This window comes from Ammospiza caudacuta, chromosome 24 (genome assembly GCF_027887145.1).
Source record: "Ammospiza caudacuta isolate bAmmCau1 chromosome 24, bAmmCau1.pri, whole genome shotgun sequence".
Lineage (NCBI taxonomy): Eukaryota > Metazoa > Chordata > Aves > Passeriformes > Passerellidae > Ammospiza > Ammospiza caudacuta.
In genome coordinates, this window is record NC_080616.1 from 2,330,659 (window position 1) to 2,344,817 (window position 14,159).

A 14,159-nucleotide genomic window follows, 5' to 3' on the forward strand; every position below is an offset into this window, starting at 1 on the left:
GATAAGCTTTAAGATTCCTTCCAAATCAAACCATTCTGGGATTCTGTGATTCTATGATATGAAGCATGGGAAGGTGATCACCCACCCCACAACCAGTCTCCTGCTCCCCAGGAGTGTGTGCAGAGGAATCCCAGCCTGCAACAGCCCACTGCTGAAAGCCTTTTCCAGGCTTTCAGGCCAAGGAGAATTATTTGGTATTGACTTACTGTAAATAATTTGTCCTGTTTCTTTCACATCCACCTGAGAGGTACCAATCTGATTTTTATTTATGCCTCAGCATATGTTATGTTCTCATAGGGCTGCAGATGTGCTGGCAGCCCTGTCCCCAGGAAGGCTTCACCTGGCAGGCAATCAGGGCAGGGAAAGCCTTCACGATCGGGCTGTGAGTCGGCCCTCCACTCTCTGGCCGGTGGGGCAGATGCCGCCAAACCGGGTGTGAGGGAGCGTTAGCGCACGGCAGCAGCGGCTCCCCACACACCGGGAGCGTTTCCTTCGGGCACCTCGGGGGGAGCGGGGCTCGCCCGTAGAGTCCGCCCGGCCCCCTCTCCGTCTGGCCTGTTCCTCCCTGTGGTTCTGTGTCCCTGTCTGCCCCGTCCTGCCCTGCCTGGCCGATGCCGCGATGCAGCTCGCCGCCGCCACCAGCCGGTGCTCGCTGTTCCCCCGACGGAGCGGGCGCGCTCCCGCGGCCCCCGGCCCGGAGCCGTCGCGCCCCGACCGGAGAACACGCGGCGGCTCTAGGGCCGCGCCCGCGGCAGCCCGCAGCGTCCGAGGGAAGGAGCACACACAGCCCGCTGCTTTTGGATACCGTGCCCAGCCCGCAGTGTCCGAGGGAAGGAGCACACACAGCCCGCTGCTGTTTGGATACCGTGCCCAGCCCGCAGTGTCCGAGGGAAGGAGCACACACAGCCCGCGCCTGTTTGGATACCGTGCCCAGCCCGCAGTGTCCGAGGGAAGGAGCACACACAGCCCGCTGCTGTTTGGATATCGCGCCCTGCCCGCCTCGGCAGCCACGCAGACGCAGCGCGGTTCGCAGCGCACACGCTGGGTCGGCCAAGCCAGGCTGACACACAGCCGGGTTCTTGTGCTGACGCTGGCCCTGTCTTTTCTTTGGTTCTCTGCCTCTCGTTTTCCCTCTCTGCTCCTTTTTTTCCTATCACCCTTTAGTAGGAACACTTACTATTTTTTATCAATAAACGGTTCTCAGATATAATATTGTTGCATTTGTGCTTTATTTTCGTCTGTCAAATCTATCAAAAAGAATTCTTGCCGACTCCTCTCTTTATAGCAGATAGGACACCACCTCAACAGCCACTGTCCTTACCGCCCACTGCCAGGAGCTCCACATGGAACTCTGCCATGTGAAGCCCTTGTCCTTGTTGCTCTGAACTGAACCATTTCTGTTCTAGCAATTCCAAACGCCGTGTTTGTGATTTTATATCGTCATGTCAACCATTATCTGGCTATTCTATTAATATTGAACAGCCCTGTGGCTTCTAACAGTTCATTAGAGTGGGTCATGATATTTTGCATGCTGGGGATATCAGATACTTGGCTCCACAGCTCCTGGGGGTTTTCCCTGGAACTTTGCTGAAAACTGCTGGAGTTGCTTTAAGGCTAACAAGCCAATGTCATCCGCTCTGGGGGACTTATTACTGATCATTCAGCAGCGTAGCCATCCTGAGATTCCTCCAATGAACAATTTGAGGCAAATCCTCCGTTCGGCAGCTGGGTACCACAGAACAACCTGATGAGAGGGGCAGCCCCTTCGCCGAGAACAGAGGTGCTGTGTGATGCTCAGCGGGACGGGACGGACGCGCAGCCACGAGAGGGGGCTCGGGGAAGGCACGACGAAGCCAAGGCAAATGTCTCATCCAAGCCCTGGGCGCTGCAGCAGGTCCGGCTGGAAGGGAGCGGCCGGGGGGCTGTGCCGGGGGAAGGAGCCCCAATGGAAGGGAGCAGCCGGGGGGCTGTGCCGGGGGAAGGAGCCCCAATGGAAGGGAGCAGCCGGGGGGCTGTGCCGGAGGAGCCCCGATGGAAGGGAGCGGCCGGGGGGCTGTGCCGGGGAAAGGAGCCCCGATGGAAGGGAGCGGCCGGGGGCTGTGCCGGGGGAGCCCCGCAGGTCCTGATGGAGGGGAACGGCCGGGGGGCTGTGCCGGGGGAAGGGAGCCCGGATGGAAGGGAACGGCCGGGGGAGCCCCGATGGAAGAGAGTGGCCGGGGCTGTGCCGGAGGGAAGGAGCCCCGATGGAAGAGAGTGGCCGGGGCTGTGCCGGAGGGAAGGAGCCCCGATGGAAGGGAGCGGCCGGGGGCTGTGCCGGAGGGAAGGAGCCCCGATGGAAGGGAGCAGCCGGGGCTGTGCCGGAGGGAAGGAGCCCCGATGGAAGGGAGCAGCCGGGGCTGTGCCGGAGGGAAGGAGCCCCGATGGAAGGAGCGGCCGGGGCTGTGCTGGGGGAGCCCCGCAGGTCCCGCTCGTCTCCCGGGGACGCCCGGGCTCGGGGCTAACCAGACATTGAAATACTAAATGTATTCCATCACGCATATTTGTCCCTCGCTATTTTCCCCAGGAATTCTTGAAATACATCTTAAAATGTCCAGAGAATAAAAAATTCTTGTAATATTTCTTCTGTATGTCTGTAACCTTGTGCAAGTCCTGTATTAGTGCGGCAGAAGAGTTGCACAAAGTTCTGAGAAGCCTTCTTGAGCTTTTCAAGGAGGATGAATTTGGTTTCATGAAGGTTTCAGAATTCCATACTTTTTTTTTAATATTCTTTGTGCCAGGGTTAGAGTTTTCACAGACCTACCTGATTATTGCTCAGTTCTTGCTCGCAAATCTACAGGTTCTGGCATTTCCTCAATAAAATCAGCCACTTGTGTGACTGATTTTAGACTGGCAGCTCTGGGAGCTCCGCACCCCTCTGTCCGTCCCGATGGCAGCGGGACATTTATCCCGAGGCTCCAGAGAAGAGAACGGAGCTGGGGAAGGGTCTGGAGCCCCAGGAGCGGCTGAAGGAGCTGGGAAAGGGGCTCAGCCTGGAGCTAAGGAGGGTCAGGGGGCCCTTCTGGCTCTGCACAATTCCTGACAGGAGAGGGCAGCCTGAGGAGTCGGGCTCTGCTCCCTGGGAACAGGGACAGGACAGGAGGAAACGGCATCAAGTTGTGCCAGGGGAAAGTTTCGGTTGGACATCAGTAAGAATTTCTTCCCGGAAAGGACGGTCAGGCGTTGGCCGGGGCAGCGGTGAAGTCTCCATCCCTGAAGGCACGAGGTCTAAGGGAGACTGGACGATGCACTCAGAGCTCTGGGCTGGGTGGGCAGGTGGCGATCGGGCACAGCCTGGCCCCGACGCTCCCGCAGCTCCTCCCCGCCCTCAGCGGTGCCGGCGTTCCGTGAGGCCGGGGAGGGCGGGGTCCGAGGATGCCACAGCAATGGCGCCCGACCGCGCCCGCGCGCGGGGGCCGCCGGGAGTTGTAGTCCCGGTCGCGCCCAGGTGCGGCGCCGCGCGGGGGCCGCCGGGAGCCGCGGCCGCCCCGGGGCAGGTGCGGCGCCGCTCCCGCCCGAACTACATGTCCCGGGGTGCCGCGGGGCGCGCGCGGCGCGGGCGCGGCGGCGGCGGGGGCGTAGCGAAGATGGCGGCGGGGGCGCTGCGCCCCGCTCCGGGCTGAGCGCGGCGCGGCCCCGCGCGGCCCTCAGAGCGGCGGCGGCGATGTCCGAGCCGGAGCACCTGGGCGGGAAGCGGGCCGAGTCGGCGCGGCTGCGGCGGGCCGAGCAGCTGCGGCGCTGGAAGGGCTCCCTGACCGAGCAGGAGCCGGTGGCGCCGGGGGGCGGCCGTGGCCGGCACCGCGGCGCGGGGGGGTCCCGCGTCCGCTTCGAGGAGGGCGCCGTGTTCCTGGCCGCCTGCTCCAGCGGCGACACCGAGGAGGTGAAGAGGCTGCTGGGCCGCGGCGCCCGCATCAACACCACCAATGTGGACGGGCTGACAGCCCTGCACCAGGTACCGGGGCCGGGGAGGCGGCCCGGCTGTGTGTGCGCTCGGTCGGCACCGGGCCGGGGGCGCGGCGGTACCTGAGCCCCGGCCGGGGGTGTCGGTAAACAAAGGGCTCGGTGCGCCTCGGTCCGAGCGCCGTGCGGCGCGTTCAGCCGGTGTCACAGAACAGACCGGGCTGCTTCCACTCGGGCAGCGGGATGTACCAACTTTCACAGGGTTATTAAGTAGCTTAATTAGCAAAATAAAGCGGGGGCTGGCAGGGTTGCGGGCCTGACCAGGCAGCTAATTTATTAATTTTTTAAAAACTTAAGATGTGATTGGAGTCTCCTGAAATGCCGGGAAAATTTCCCGGCAAGAGTGCGAATTCTGCAAGGTCAGGGATGTCTGGCCAATTCCTGTGTTGTGTTTTACCAGAGTTTCTTTAAAACTCCCCAAACTGTTCCTTGGCAGGGAGCAGAGAGTGGCCGCATGGCCGACACAGATTCTATTTATACTCATCCAAATGTGAAGATGATATGAAGTGGTATCAGGAATTGGCTGCTGAGCGGTAAAGCCTTGACTGTCAAGAAACATGTGCTGTGTTCCATCCGTAGCTTTGGCTGCTCTTGTATAAATGAGCAGGAATGCGAGGGAACATGCAAAATTGCCTGCACAGAATATTGGGAAACCTGTTGCTGTCCAAGACTGATTGAGGATTTAGCAGAATGTGTGAAATCAGTGTCCCAGATTGGTACATCTGGTCAGTGAAATGAATCTGATTTGGATCCAGGCCAGCTTCATAAAGAAAATTTTCTTAGCACAAGATAGTGTAGATTAAGCATGTAGTGTAGCAACAGGAGTGGGGAAAAAAGCACAGTTCAGGAATAACATCTGGAACTAATGTGTTTGTAAAGAATAATGTGTTAGCAGCACAAATAGCAGGATAGTTCTTGAGTTAATCAGGATTTCTTCTTTGCTGGGCTGATGTTACAGAAGCATTTGGGACTTGTACACGGTGGTTCAGGGGCTTGCTGGCTCCTGGCTGTCAGGAAGCAAGGGGCAGGGTTTTTGGTTTGGTATTCATTTTGGTATTCATTTTGGTTTAGGCTTCCAAAAATAAGTAGTGAAGTAAGGAGCATGCAAGCTTACTGACTGTCAGGTTGAATGAGACTTCAGCTGGCAAAGCAGTGACCTTTGTAATGGATGGGCCTTTTTCTTCGTTATTTGTGGAGTTTGGTGTAGCAATAGCAAATAAATTGCCCTGTGTTGGTGGCCTCCAGCACAGCACGTGTACATTTATTATCAGGTAAATAAGTAGTCCTGTGGACACTGGTCAGAACCAGCCACTGAAAAGCTGGTTGTTCATTTTGACAGCCAAGAAGGCTGAATTTGAGGTGGATACACGGTAGAGTTGGGATGACTTCATAGGGGTTTCCAGCCAGGATGGATTGTGATCCCCTTGGAGGGGCCTGGCTGTGTACTCTGAGGTGTCTGGTGAGTGCTGGATCTGATGGCAGGCACTGAGCTCAGCAAGGTCACACTCCTGCAGACTGTGGCAGGCCATGTATTGACAGGCAGGCTGCAAATTGAATTCTGTGTACGTAAAGGATACAGAATTGTATCATATGTGCCTTAGGAGCACAGTATCAGGTGACACTGACCAGTAACACCTAGGGCTTGATACTTGGGAGAGCTTGGATGAGTGAGTGGTGGAGCAGATGCTGGCAGTACCAGCCAGCTGCTTATGTGAAGTGTTTCTTCACAAACTTGACAGAAAGGGAGGGTGACCTTACTGGGATTGGAATAAAAACTCTGTTCCAACGTCCCATGGATGTAATAACAGTTTTGCTGAGGAGTGACAAGATGTTCTTGCACACCCAAATGGAACAAACACTGTTTTGTAAAAGGTTTTGCTGTGCATGTGTAGCCTCAGTCTGTAAATGTCTATCAGGTGAAAATGGTTATTAGCATGGTCGGGGAGGTTGTTGTGAGTTCTTTTCTCTGAACCTCTCTAAAACAGATTTGTTTTCATGTTGCTTGGAGAATGATGCTGCCTATGGTAAAGCATCAGCCAAGGCCAGTTAGGTTGGGGATCCCCAGAGCACCGGTTGACAGCTGAAATGATGTAGTGCATGTGAGGATATTTAAATAACGTCTCTTAGTATTAGAAACACAATGTTACATTACAGGGCAGGTGATAGTGACAGTCTGCCCTTGTTTAATACCTGTGCAACAAATGGCCACTCAGTGCAGAAGGAAATCCTACATATTGAAAGGAGATGTCTTTGTTGACAGAAAGATCAGGTAAAATATTTTCCTTTGGTTAAATAATTTAGTACATGAGACTTGCTCTGGATGAGCATCAGATCTTTTTAGGTAATGGAAGGGTTAACCAAGTCAATTGACTTAATTTGTCAGACTCAGCAGCTGCTCCCACAAAACCTAAGACCAATCTTACAAATCAGGTTAGTTTGTTTGAAGTGCAGGGTGGCCCCAATATTGTGTGTGTTCACAAAGGTAAAATTACACTTGCTCTGGTATCTGGGCCACTGTGGCTAAGACCATTGTGTACTTGCTGTGTGAGAAGCTGCCTTGGCTATTTATAGCCACCAAGCTGTATTTTGAAAATACCCTTTTAAATTACAGTGATGTTTCTGAGCCTGCAGCCTGTGTCACTGCCCTCTTTAGAAGCATCAGGTGCCACACAGACCTGCACCACAGACCGTGTCTGGAACCTGCAGGGTGGCTTCACCTGTGCTTTGTCTACCTCAGTGCCTGCAGAATGTTGCTGGAGGAACATCAGTCCTGTATTTTCAATAATTAACTTCATTATATTCACTGAATTATTTTTTACAATGATTTTGTGTCTAATGCAAAATGGAAAGGGGGATATTAGTTAAATGTGAGTGAACATTTAGAAATCACAAGAAAGCTGCTACCAGTTGGTGAAATGAGCTGTTGGTGGCAGTTGAACTTCTCTGGTGTTTGCAGGTGGTGGGAAATGGGAATGAACTGCTCCTCTGTCTCCTGGGTGACAGATAAAACCAAAGAGTAAACTCTGTGAAAATTGAGTCTTATGGGAAAAACATTCTGCTGCTTCTAGTTGGTAAAGCATCTCCCAGTGTAATAATAGCAATGCTTGGTTGTCTTCAAGGACTGGTTCACAAAGGATGACAGCAAAGATTGTTTATCCTCTGTCTGCCCTTTGATGATTTACTCTGTTTCCCTTTGGCCTGTTCCAAGGAGCAGTGAGTTGCTCATGAAATAGCTCCTGTGTCATTTACAGCACTCTGCAGTACCTTGGTGCTTGCTGTTGACTTGGTTTTCAGGTGCTGGGTGCCTGTGATAATTCAGGAGCTGCTTCCTGAATAGTCAGGTACTTTGTGCAGTAACTCTGGGTTAGGTGGAGGCTGTTTGTTGTTCTCAGTTTGTTATTCCTCCTTGTGAGCCAGAGCTGTAAAACTGCAGGCATGTCTGGTTGCTCCTCAGAGCTTTAGAAGGTGTCATCTGTGTCAAAAGTTTTGGACAATTTTCAGTTGCTGCTCAGCAAGTTTGCAATTTCCTCATACAGGTTGTGTGCAGCCGTAACAAAGCAGGAAGCAGCAGAATTTTAGGACAGTCCAGAAACCAGACAGAGATATTAGAGAGCACCCTGCCCATCACAGCAGTCTGGAGACTGTTGGAAGAGTCACTGAGGTGATAACATTGGAACAAAATCTGGAGACTGAGGGGAAAAGGAGGAAAGGATTCCCCCACCACTTCCATGTTCAGCACTAAACCATGTCCCTAGGTGCCACAGCTATACTCTTTCTCAACACTTTCAGGAGTGGTGACTCCTTTGCCAGGGCCTGACCCCCCTTTTGGCAAGGACTTTTCCATAAGATTCAACCTAAACCTCCCCTGGCACAGCTTGAGGCTGTTCTCTCTCATTCTGTCCCTGTTCCCTGGGAGCTGATCCCCCCCAGCTGTCCCCTCCTGTCAGGAGTTGTGCAGAGCCACAAGGTCCCCACTGAGCCTCCTCTTGTCCAGGCTGAGCCCCTTTCCAGCTCCCTCAGCTGCTCCTGGTGCTCCAGACCCTTCCCCAGCTCCCTTCTCTGGACACAGAATTTCTTAATCACTGAAAGGTAGCAGCCAGTCTGTGCCTTGAAAGGTGAGGAGATAACACAACTTAGATTGGCATGATAACTCTGGAATGAATGTTCAGGTGCCCGTCTTTGGGGCATCACAGCTGTGTTTTAAGGTAGTTCAGCTTCTGATCTTTAAGTTGGTGATGATAGCATCATAAATCAGGCTGCATTTTTTAAGATTGGGTGGCTGCATTGCCTAAAAATACATTCATTCCTGGAATAGAAGGTTATCTAGGGAGAGTCATACCTTTCCCACTGTGCTGTGCAGAGTTCCTTTCTGAAGGTGTTCTTCTGCCAGGAAAAATAAAAGTTGCAATCTTCTTGTGCTGCATGTAACACTGTTCGTCAAAGTGAAATATGGCACTGTCAAAAATAGGGTTTATCACTGGGGTAAGTGGAATGGGGTTTTTGGATTTCAGTTGGAAATGGGAATTTAGTAGCATGTACCATCCCACAGGGCTCAGAATAAAGTGAGATAGCTTGGAAAATGCCTACAGTACACAAGGAATTTATGAGACAAAATAGTTAAAATCTGCAGTGCTGTTTTATCAACCTTGTGCTTTTATTTTCCTCCTTTTGGCTTTCTCAGTCCCTGTTTTGCCTTGATACTTTCATCAAGGGTTCAATTGTCTTTCTCTTGCATCTCTATTTCCAAGCAATCTCCTGAGTGGGCAGAATGAACTGTAGACTACACAAGCTAACCTTGAGCTGCAGTTAGAGCCTGGGAGAGCTGCTGCTCCTGGCAGCAGGGCACAAACCTTCCCTGGTTTGCTTTGGGGCACTTTCAGCTGCTTGCTTTGGCTTCTGGAAACTGAGGACAACCACATCATTTACTCAGTACTGGGTGCCTGGGAGGAAACTGCATTTTAGTAAGTAAATGGGTGTTTGGGAGGGGAAATGTGCATCTTCATTGCTTCCTTCCTCAGCCGTTGTTTATCCTCCCCAGTGATTCCATGTGTCAGGCTCTGCTGCTCCCCATAAACACTGAGCAGGGGAGCTGGTGGGACTTGCAGCAACAGCTTCCTTCATGGCAGCAGCTGGAAGTGCTGACCCTGGTTCCTTAGTGCTGCCTGTGGAAAAGTTCTCATCTCCACTGGAGCTGCTGGGCAGTCTGGAGTCCTGGCCTCATTGGAAAGCAAAGGTATTTTAGGGAAAGCTTGTTGTGCCTAATGTGTGCTCAAAGCTTTCTGACTCGTGCAAATGAAATTCTTGAGCCTGCATCAGAGATGGAGACAAGTTTTCCATGCTGCATACTTGTCTGAATCAACATGGCTTGATAAGATTGAAAGCCAGCTCAGCAGAAATGCAGGAATTAGCAATGAATGCAGTGCCTGGCCAGCCCCTGCTCCAGCAGCACAGCTCCTGCTGCCATGGCTGGAAACATTCAGTGTTTGTGCTCAAACATTCAGTACATTTATGTGCAGAACTCTCAGCTGTAAGCTAGGTGAAGCTCCCATCATCCTGGCATTATTTTTTGCAATTTATAATGTCTTCTGCTTATTTTAACAGGGAGTGTTTGGGCTGGGATCTGTTTCTATTTCAAACAGTTTTAGAGATTTAGAATTCAGACTTGGTACTGTGGGGCTTGTGAGACATCACAAGTGCTGTGCTTTGTAATATACTGAGATAATAACTGACTAATATTAAAATATAGGACTTCTGAATTGGTATGCTGGCTCCCAGTTGAGGATTATTATATACCATAAGTCAAAAAGGCCTGTCAGACTGTGCATATTAGAGCAATCAGTTTTAAGAAGGCTGGGAGAAGGGAATATTATATAAGTGATTGTATAAATTGATATTTATTCTTTCTAACTTTTGAATACAAATGAAGGCAGGTGGAGCATTAAATATTCTGAAACATGTGTTTAAAAAAATGTGTTTGTGCAGAGGGTTGGGGTAAAGAATGAAAGAGAAACCCAGAGCCTTTCAGGGGAATGGCAGCCCCTGCTATGCAGTGGCAGGATCCCCAGCTGAGTGAACCTTTTGACCTAGTGATGATGGGATGGTGAGAGTGCCCAGTATAAATCCTGGGATCTGAGTCTGCAGTTTATTTTCAGCTGTCCTTCTGAAGGGAGGTGCCACAGCTGTCCCTGCAATCTCCTTTCTTGGGCTGCAGCAAACTGATCTGCATGGGGAGGAAGGTGCAGCTTGCCTGAGGAGCTGGGCCATGGGCCTGAGCAGGAAAACTTCACTTGCTGAAAATCTGAGAGCAGGTTGGACAGGACTTTGAGCAGCCTGGCCTAGTGGAAGGTGTTCTGTCCATGATGGGGTGTTCAGTGAGATGAACTTTAAGGTCCCTTCCAACCCACACCAGTTCGTGATTCTCTGAAGGATTTAGTGGGGATTTATGTGTTTGTTTTCATGGGGTTCACTTCAGCATGAATGGACTTAAGAACAAGCTCATGGTGGGTATAGTCTCTGCAGGCCTGTGCAGAGATGTTTCAAGCTGCTGTGAACTTCAAATGGGAGCAGTGGAAGCCAGAGCGTGGCTGTGAGATGAAGCTCCAACCTGCACAGCTTCAGGGAGCCACGTTTCATTTCCTCCCTCCACTCCTGAGATGTTCCCCCTCTCACTGTAGTGAAACACAACCTTTCTTAAATACCTAAGGCTTCAAATGATTTTCAGAGGAAATTTGCTTTTCTGCATTTCCAGGCTAATGAGCACAATACCACACATTGCCAGATCCTGGCAGTCAGGCTTCTCTTTTCACATCAAGCTGACAATCAAGGGCATCAAAATTCCTGATTGAGACACCTACACAATTTTTCATGTCAGTTTTCATTCATAATAATTATAACATGCAGTGCTTACAGGTGATCAGTATTTTAGAAAATACATCTGTGTGTTCTCTTGTTAAATATTTTCCTTGTTAAACAAATTTTAGAAAAATCAGTTTCCTTCCAGCTTTAAACTCTAAGTTTAAATATAGTCTTTGCTGCTCTGAAAACCACCAAAATAACTGAAAATTCACTCTTTGAGAGTAAATGGTATGATTTATTTTTCTTTAATGCTGATTTGTTTGGGATTTTTGTAACTTGTTTCCTGTGGCTGGACAAAATAGAACACTCTTAACTTCAGTTTCACTGGAAATGTTTCTATAATACAATAAGCTGACCTTGTAGAGGGACACAAGCAGCTTCAGCATTGCTTTTCCAGCATTCAGCCTTGCTCATAAATCTTTGTGAGATGTACAGAATGCAGAGTGACCACCTGCCATTAGCTTTTTATGTGTCACTGCCTTTTCAGGGTAAAACTAAACCTGGTCCCTGTCTGATCCCCTGAGCCAGAGCATTGATTTGCCACAGTGATTGCTCACCATCCATTTCTGGAATCTGTCTGAAGCCACCTCCTATTTATAATTTGCCATTCCCTGCTGTATCAGTTAATGTGGTTTTGTATCAAAGACTGATGGGTTTTACATCTGAAATGTGGGATACTAGCAAGTCCTGGTCTAGACCTGTCTAAACACAAGTGCTGGCTTAGTGAGGGGACTCCAGCAGTGCTTTAGGGAGGTGAGGTGAGTGTGTGTGGGCTCTGCCCATACCCAGCTTAAGTCTGTTTGGTTTGGACCTGTAAATAGAGTAGCATCCCCCAGAGGAATGTAAACCAGCATGAAGCTGGTAGGGCCTGCACAGGGAGCTGCTCCTAGTTCACCACATGGGCTTTGTGCTTGAATTGAAGCATCCAGAAGTGCTGCTGGTTTCATTCTGAAGTCAAAGTATGAAGCATCTTCATCTTCCAGGATTTCAATTCATTTGGATTGTCATCCTTACCCAAAACGGCTATTAATTATGAATTATCTTGAGTGACAATTATAAAAAGCAGGAGCTTTATTTAAAAAGTGGCTTTTTACACAGGCAGATAGCAATAGGACAAGGGGGAACAGTTTTAAGCTAAAAGGGAAGAGGTTTAGATTGGATATTGGGAAAAAAGTCCTCCCTGTGAAGGTGGGGAGGCCTTGGCACAGGGTGCCCAAAGAAGCTGTGGTTGTCCCACTCCTGGAAGTGTCCATGGCCAGGCTGGACAGGGCTTGGAGCCTCCTGGTGTAATGGAAGGTGTCTCTGCCCATGGCAGGGAATGGAACTGGATGAACTTTAAGTTCCCTTCAAACCCAAACCAGCTGGATTCTGTGATCTCTGACAATTTGATACTTTATGTGAGACATGTAAATAGGGATTTCCCCCATAGAAGGTTGGTGGGACAGGGGAGCTCTAAGCCAGCTGGCTGTGAGTGCTGTGGCTTGCTTTAATTGCTTTAGTAAACCCAAATATATATATATATATATATATATATATATATATATAATTGCTCTGAGTTACATCATCAGCAGAGACCCTGCCTGTGCCAACAGAAATAATCAGAATATTTACCTTAAATACTGTTGTGGTACTGGAGGATGAAATGTTCTAGCAAACCATTTTTCTACCCCATTTGCTCTGTGGTTTCTGTGAGATGACACACTCAGTGTAGACAGCTTTGGTGTTTTTGTGGATAGCACCTAAATCTGAGCTACTGGTTACATTAGCAGAACAAACACATGTCCAGTAAGAGGTGCACATCCTGAGTCTGGCTGCACCTGTGACACACTTCACGCTTGCCAACTGTGTGATTTAATTTTTTTTCAAGTGCTGTGAACATGCCAGTGGTGGTTTCTGCAGTAGTGAACCCTGTGCCCTTACTGGAGCCTTTTATTGAACATCACAAGTGATGTTGGTATGACTGACTTGTTGTTTTAATGTAATCATTTGTGTTACCAAAAAATATTCCACAGGCCAAGATGCTTTCTAAGCAACTTGATGGCAGTGAAATGCTACATTCTAGCCTATTACCAGATCATCTTCCATTTTTATGTGCAATGTGGCTTTTAAGAGTCTGCAGCAAATATTTCAAGCAGAATTGTGATTTCTGGGCTGAAATAGCTCTCTAGAACAGAGGTATAAAGAGCTGCTGACTTGCTGGGTTAAACCTTCAAAGGTGGTTCCATCACTTGATGTTGGCTCTCAGTTTTTCGCTGTCTTCATGCTCCCTCCCTGTGTTCTCAGGAAGCCGACTGATCTGCTCCATGCTTCAGTCAGCTTGACTTAGTGTGGGCTGATGTTCTCATCACACCCTTTTAGGGGATTCTGTGTACCCTGCAAGGCTTTGAAAGGTAGAAGTTGTGTTCAAAGGGACTCTCAAAGGCTTTTGAGAGGCAGAAAGTCACTGTTGAGTTGCAGAGTCTTCCAGACAGTTGTATGGATTATCTGTAGGAGCAGTTTATTGTGTCTGTCTGGCCTCTGTCCCCTTGTTCTCCCTGAGAGCTTGGCAGGTTTGCTGCAGAGCTGCTTTCCAGCCAGCTGCCCCAGGGTGTGCTGGTGCAAGAGCAATTCTGTCCTGGGCAGGGCACTATGTGCCTCTGTTCATATACCCTCCATCAGCCCCTTTCTCCAGGCTCTGCAGGTCCCTCTGAGAAGGATCTCCTGCCCCAGCCATGCCAGCAGTTTGGTATCATCTGCAGACTTGGTGAGAGCACTCTGTCCCATAATTGGTGTTAATTGAGTTTGTTAATGAAGATGTGGATTTGTATAGACCCCATCATCACCTGAGGGATGCTGCTGGTGATCAGCTGCTGGCTGGACTTTGTACAGCTTTTGAGCCTGATATTCTCACCAGTGTCAGTCACCTGCTTCTGCAGTCCAGCTCCTGCCTGTTAAACACTGGCAGAGATGTGTCCAAGGTGTACCACACTTGCTCTCCTGTCTTCCACACAGGCAGCTTAGAGGGCAATCAAGTTAGGCAAGATTTGCCACTGGTAAATCCATACTGGCTGTTCCACCTGCTGCTGGAAATGGCTGTCAGCAGGATTTATTACACAGCCTTTGCAGGGGCTACAGTGAGACTGAGATGGCTGATGGTCCCTGGATCCTTCTAACATGGTGGGGTGGTGTTTGCATGTCATCAGGCCTCCCTTTGTCACCATGACATTTGAAAGTTGACAGTGATTTGCAGCTCCCTCTTAAGCCATGTCTGCATCCCACCTGATCTCACAAGTGGTCCATGGTCATTCCCTCCCCCTCCCTCGCTGGGT

General features: G+C 50.1%; 1 protein-coding gene across 1 annotated transcript in view; it reads left to right on the forward strand.

The window, feature by feature from the left end:
- The first annotated feature begins 3,700 nt into the window (after window positions 1-3,700).
- Window positions 3,701-14,159, forward strand: part of PPP1R12B (protein phosphatase 1 regulatory subunit 12B) — a 137,030-nt gene continuing 126,571 nt past the window's right edge. The window contains exon 1 of the mRNA XM_058819583.1: window positions 3,701-3,988. Within this exon, the coding sequence (XP_058675566.1) occupies window positions 3,701-3,988 (288 nt within the window). The remainder of the gene's footprint in view (window positions 3,989-14,159) is intronic.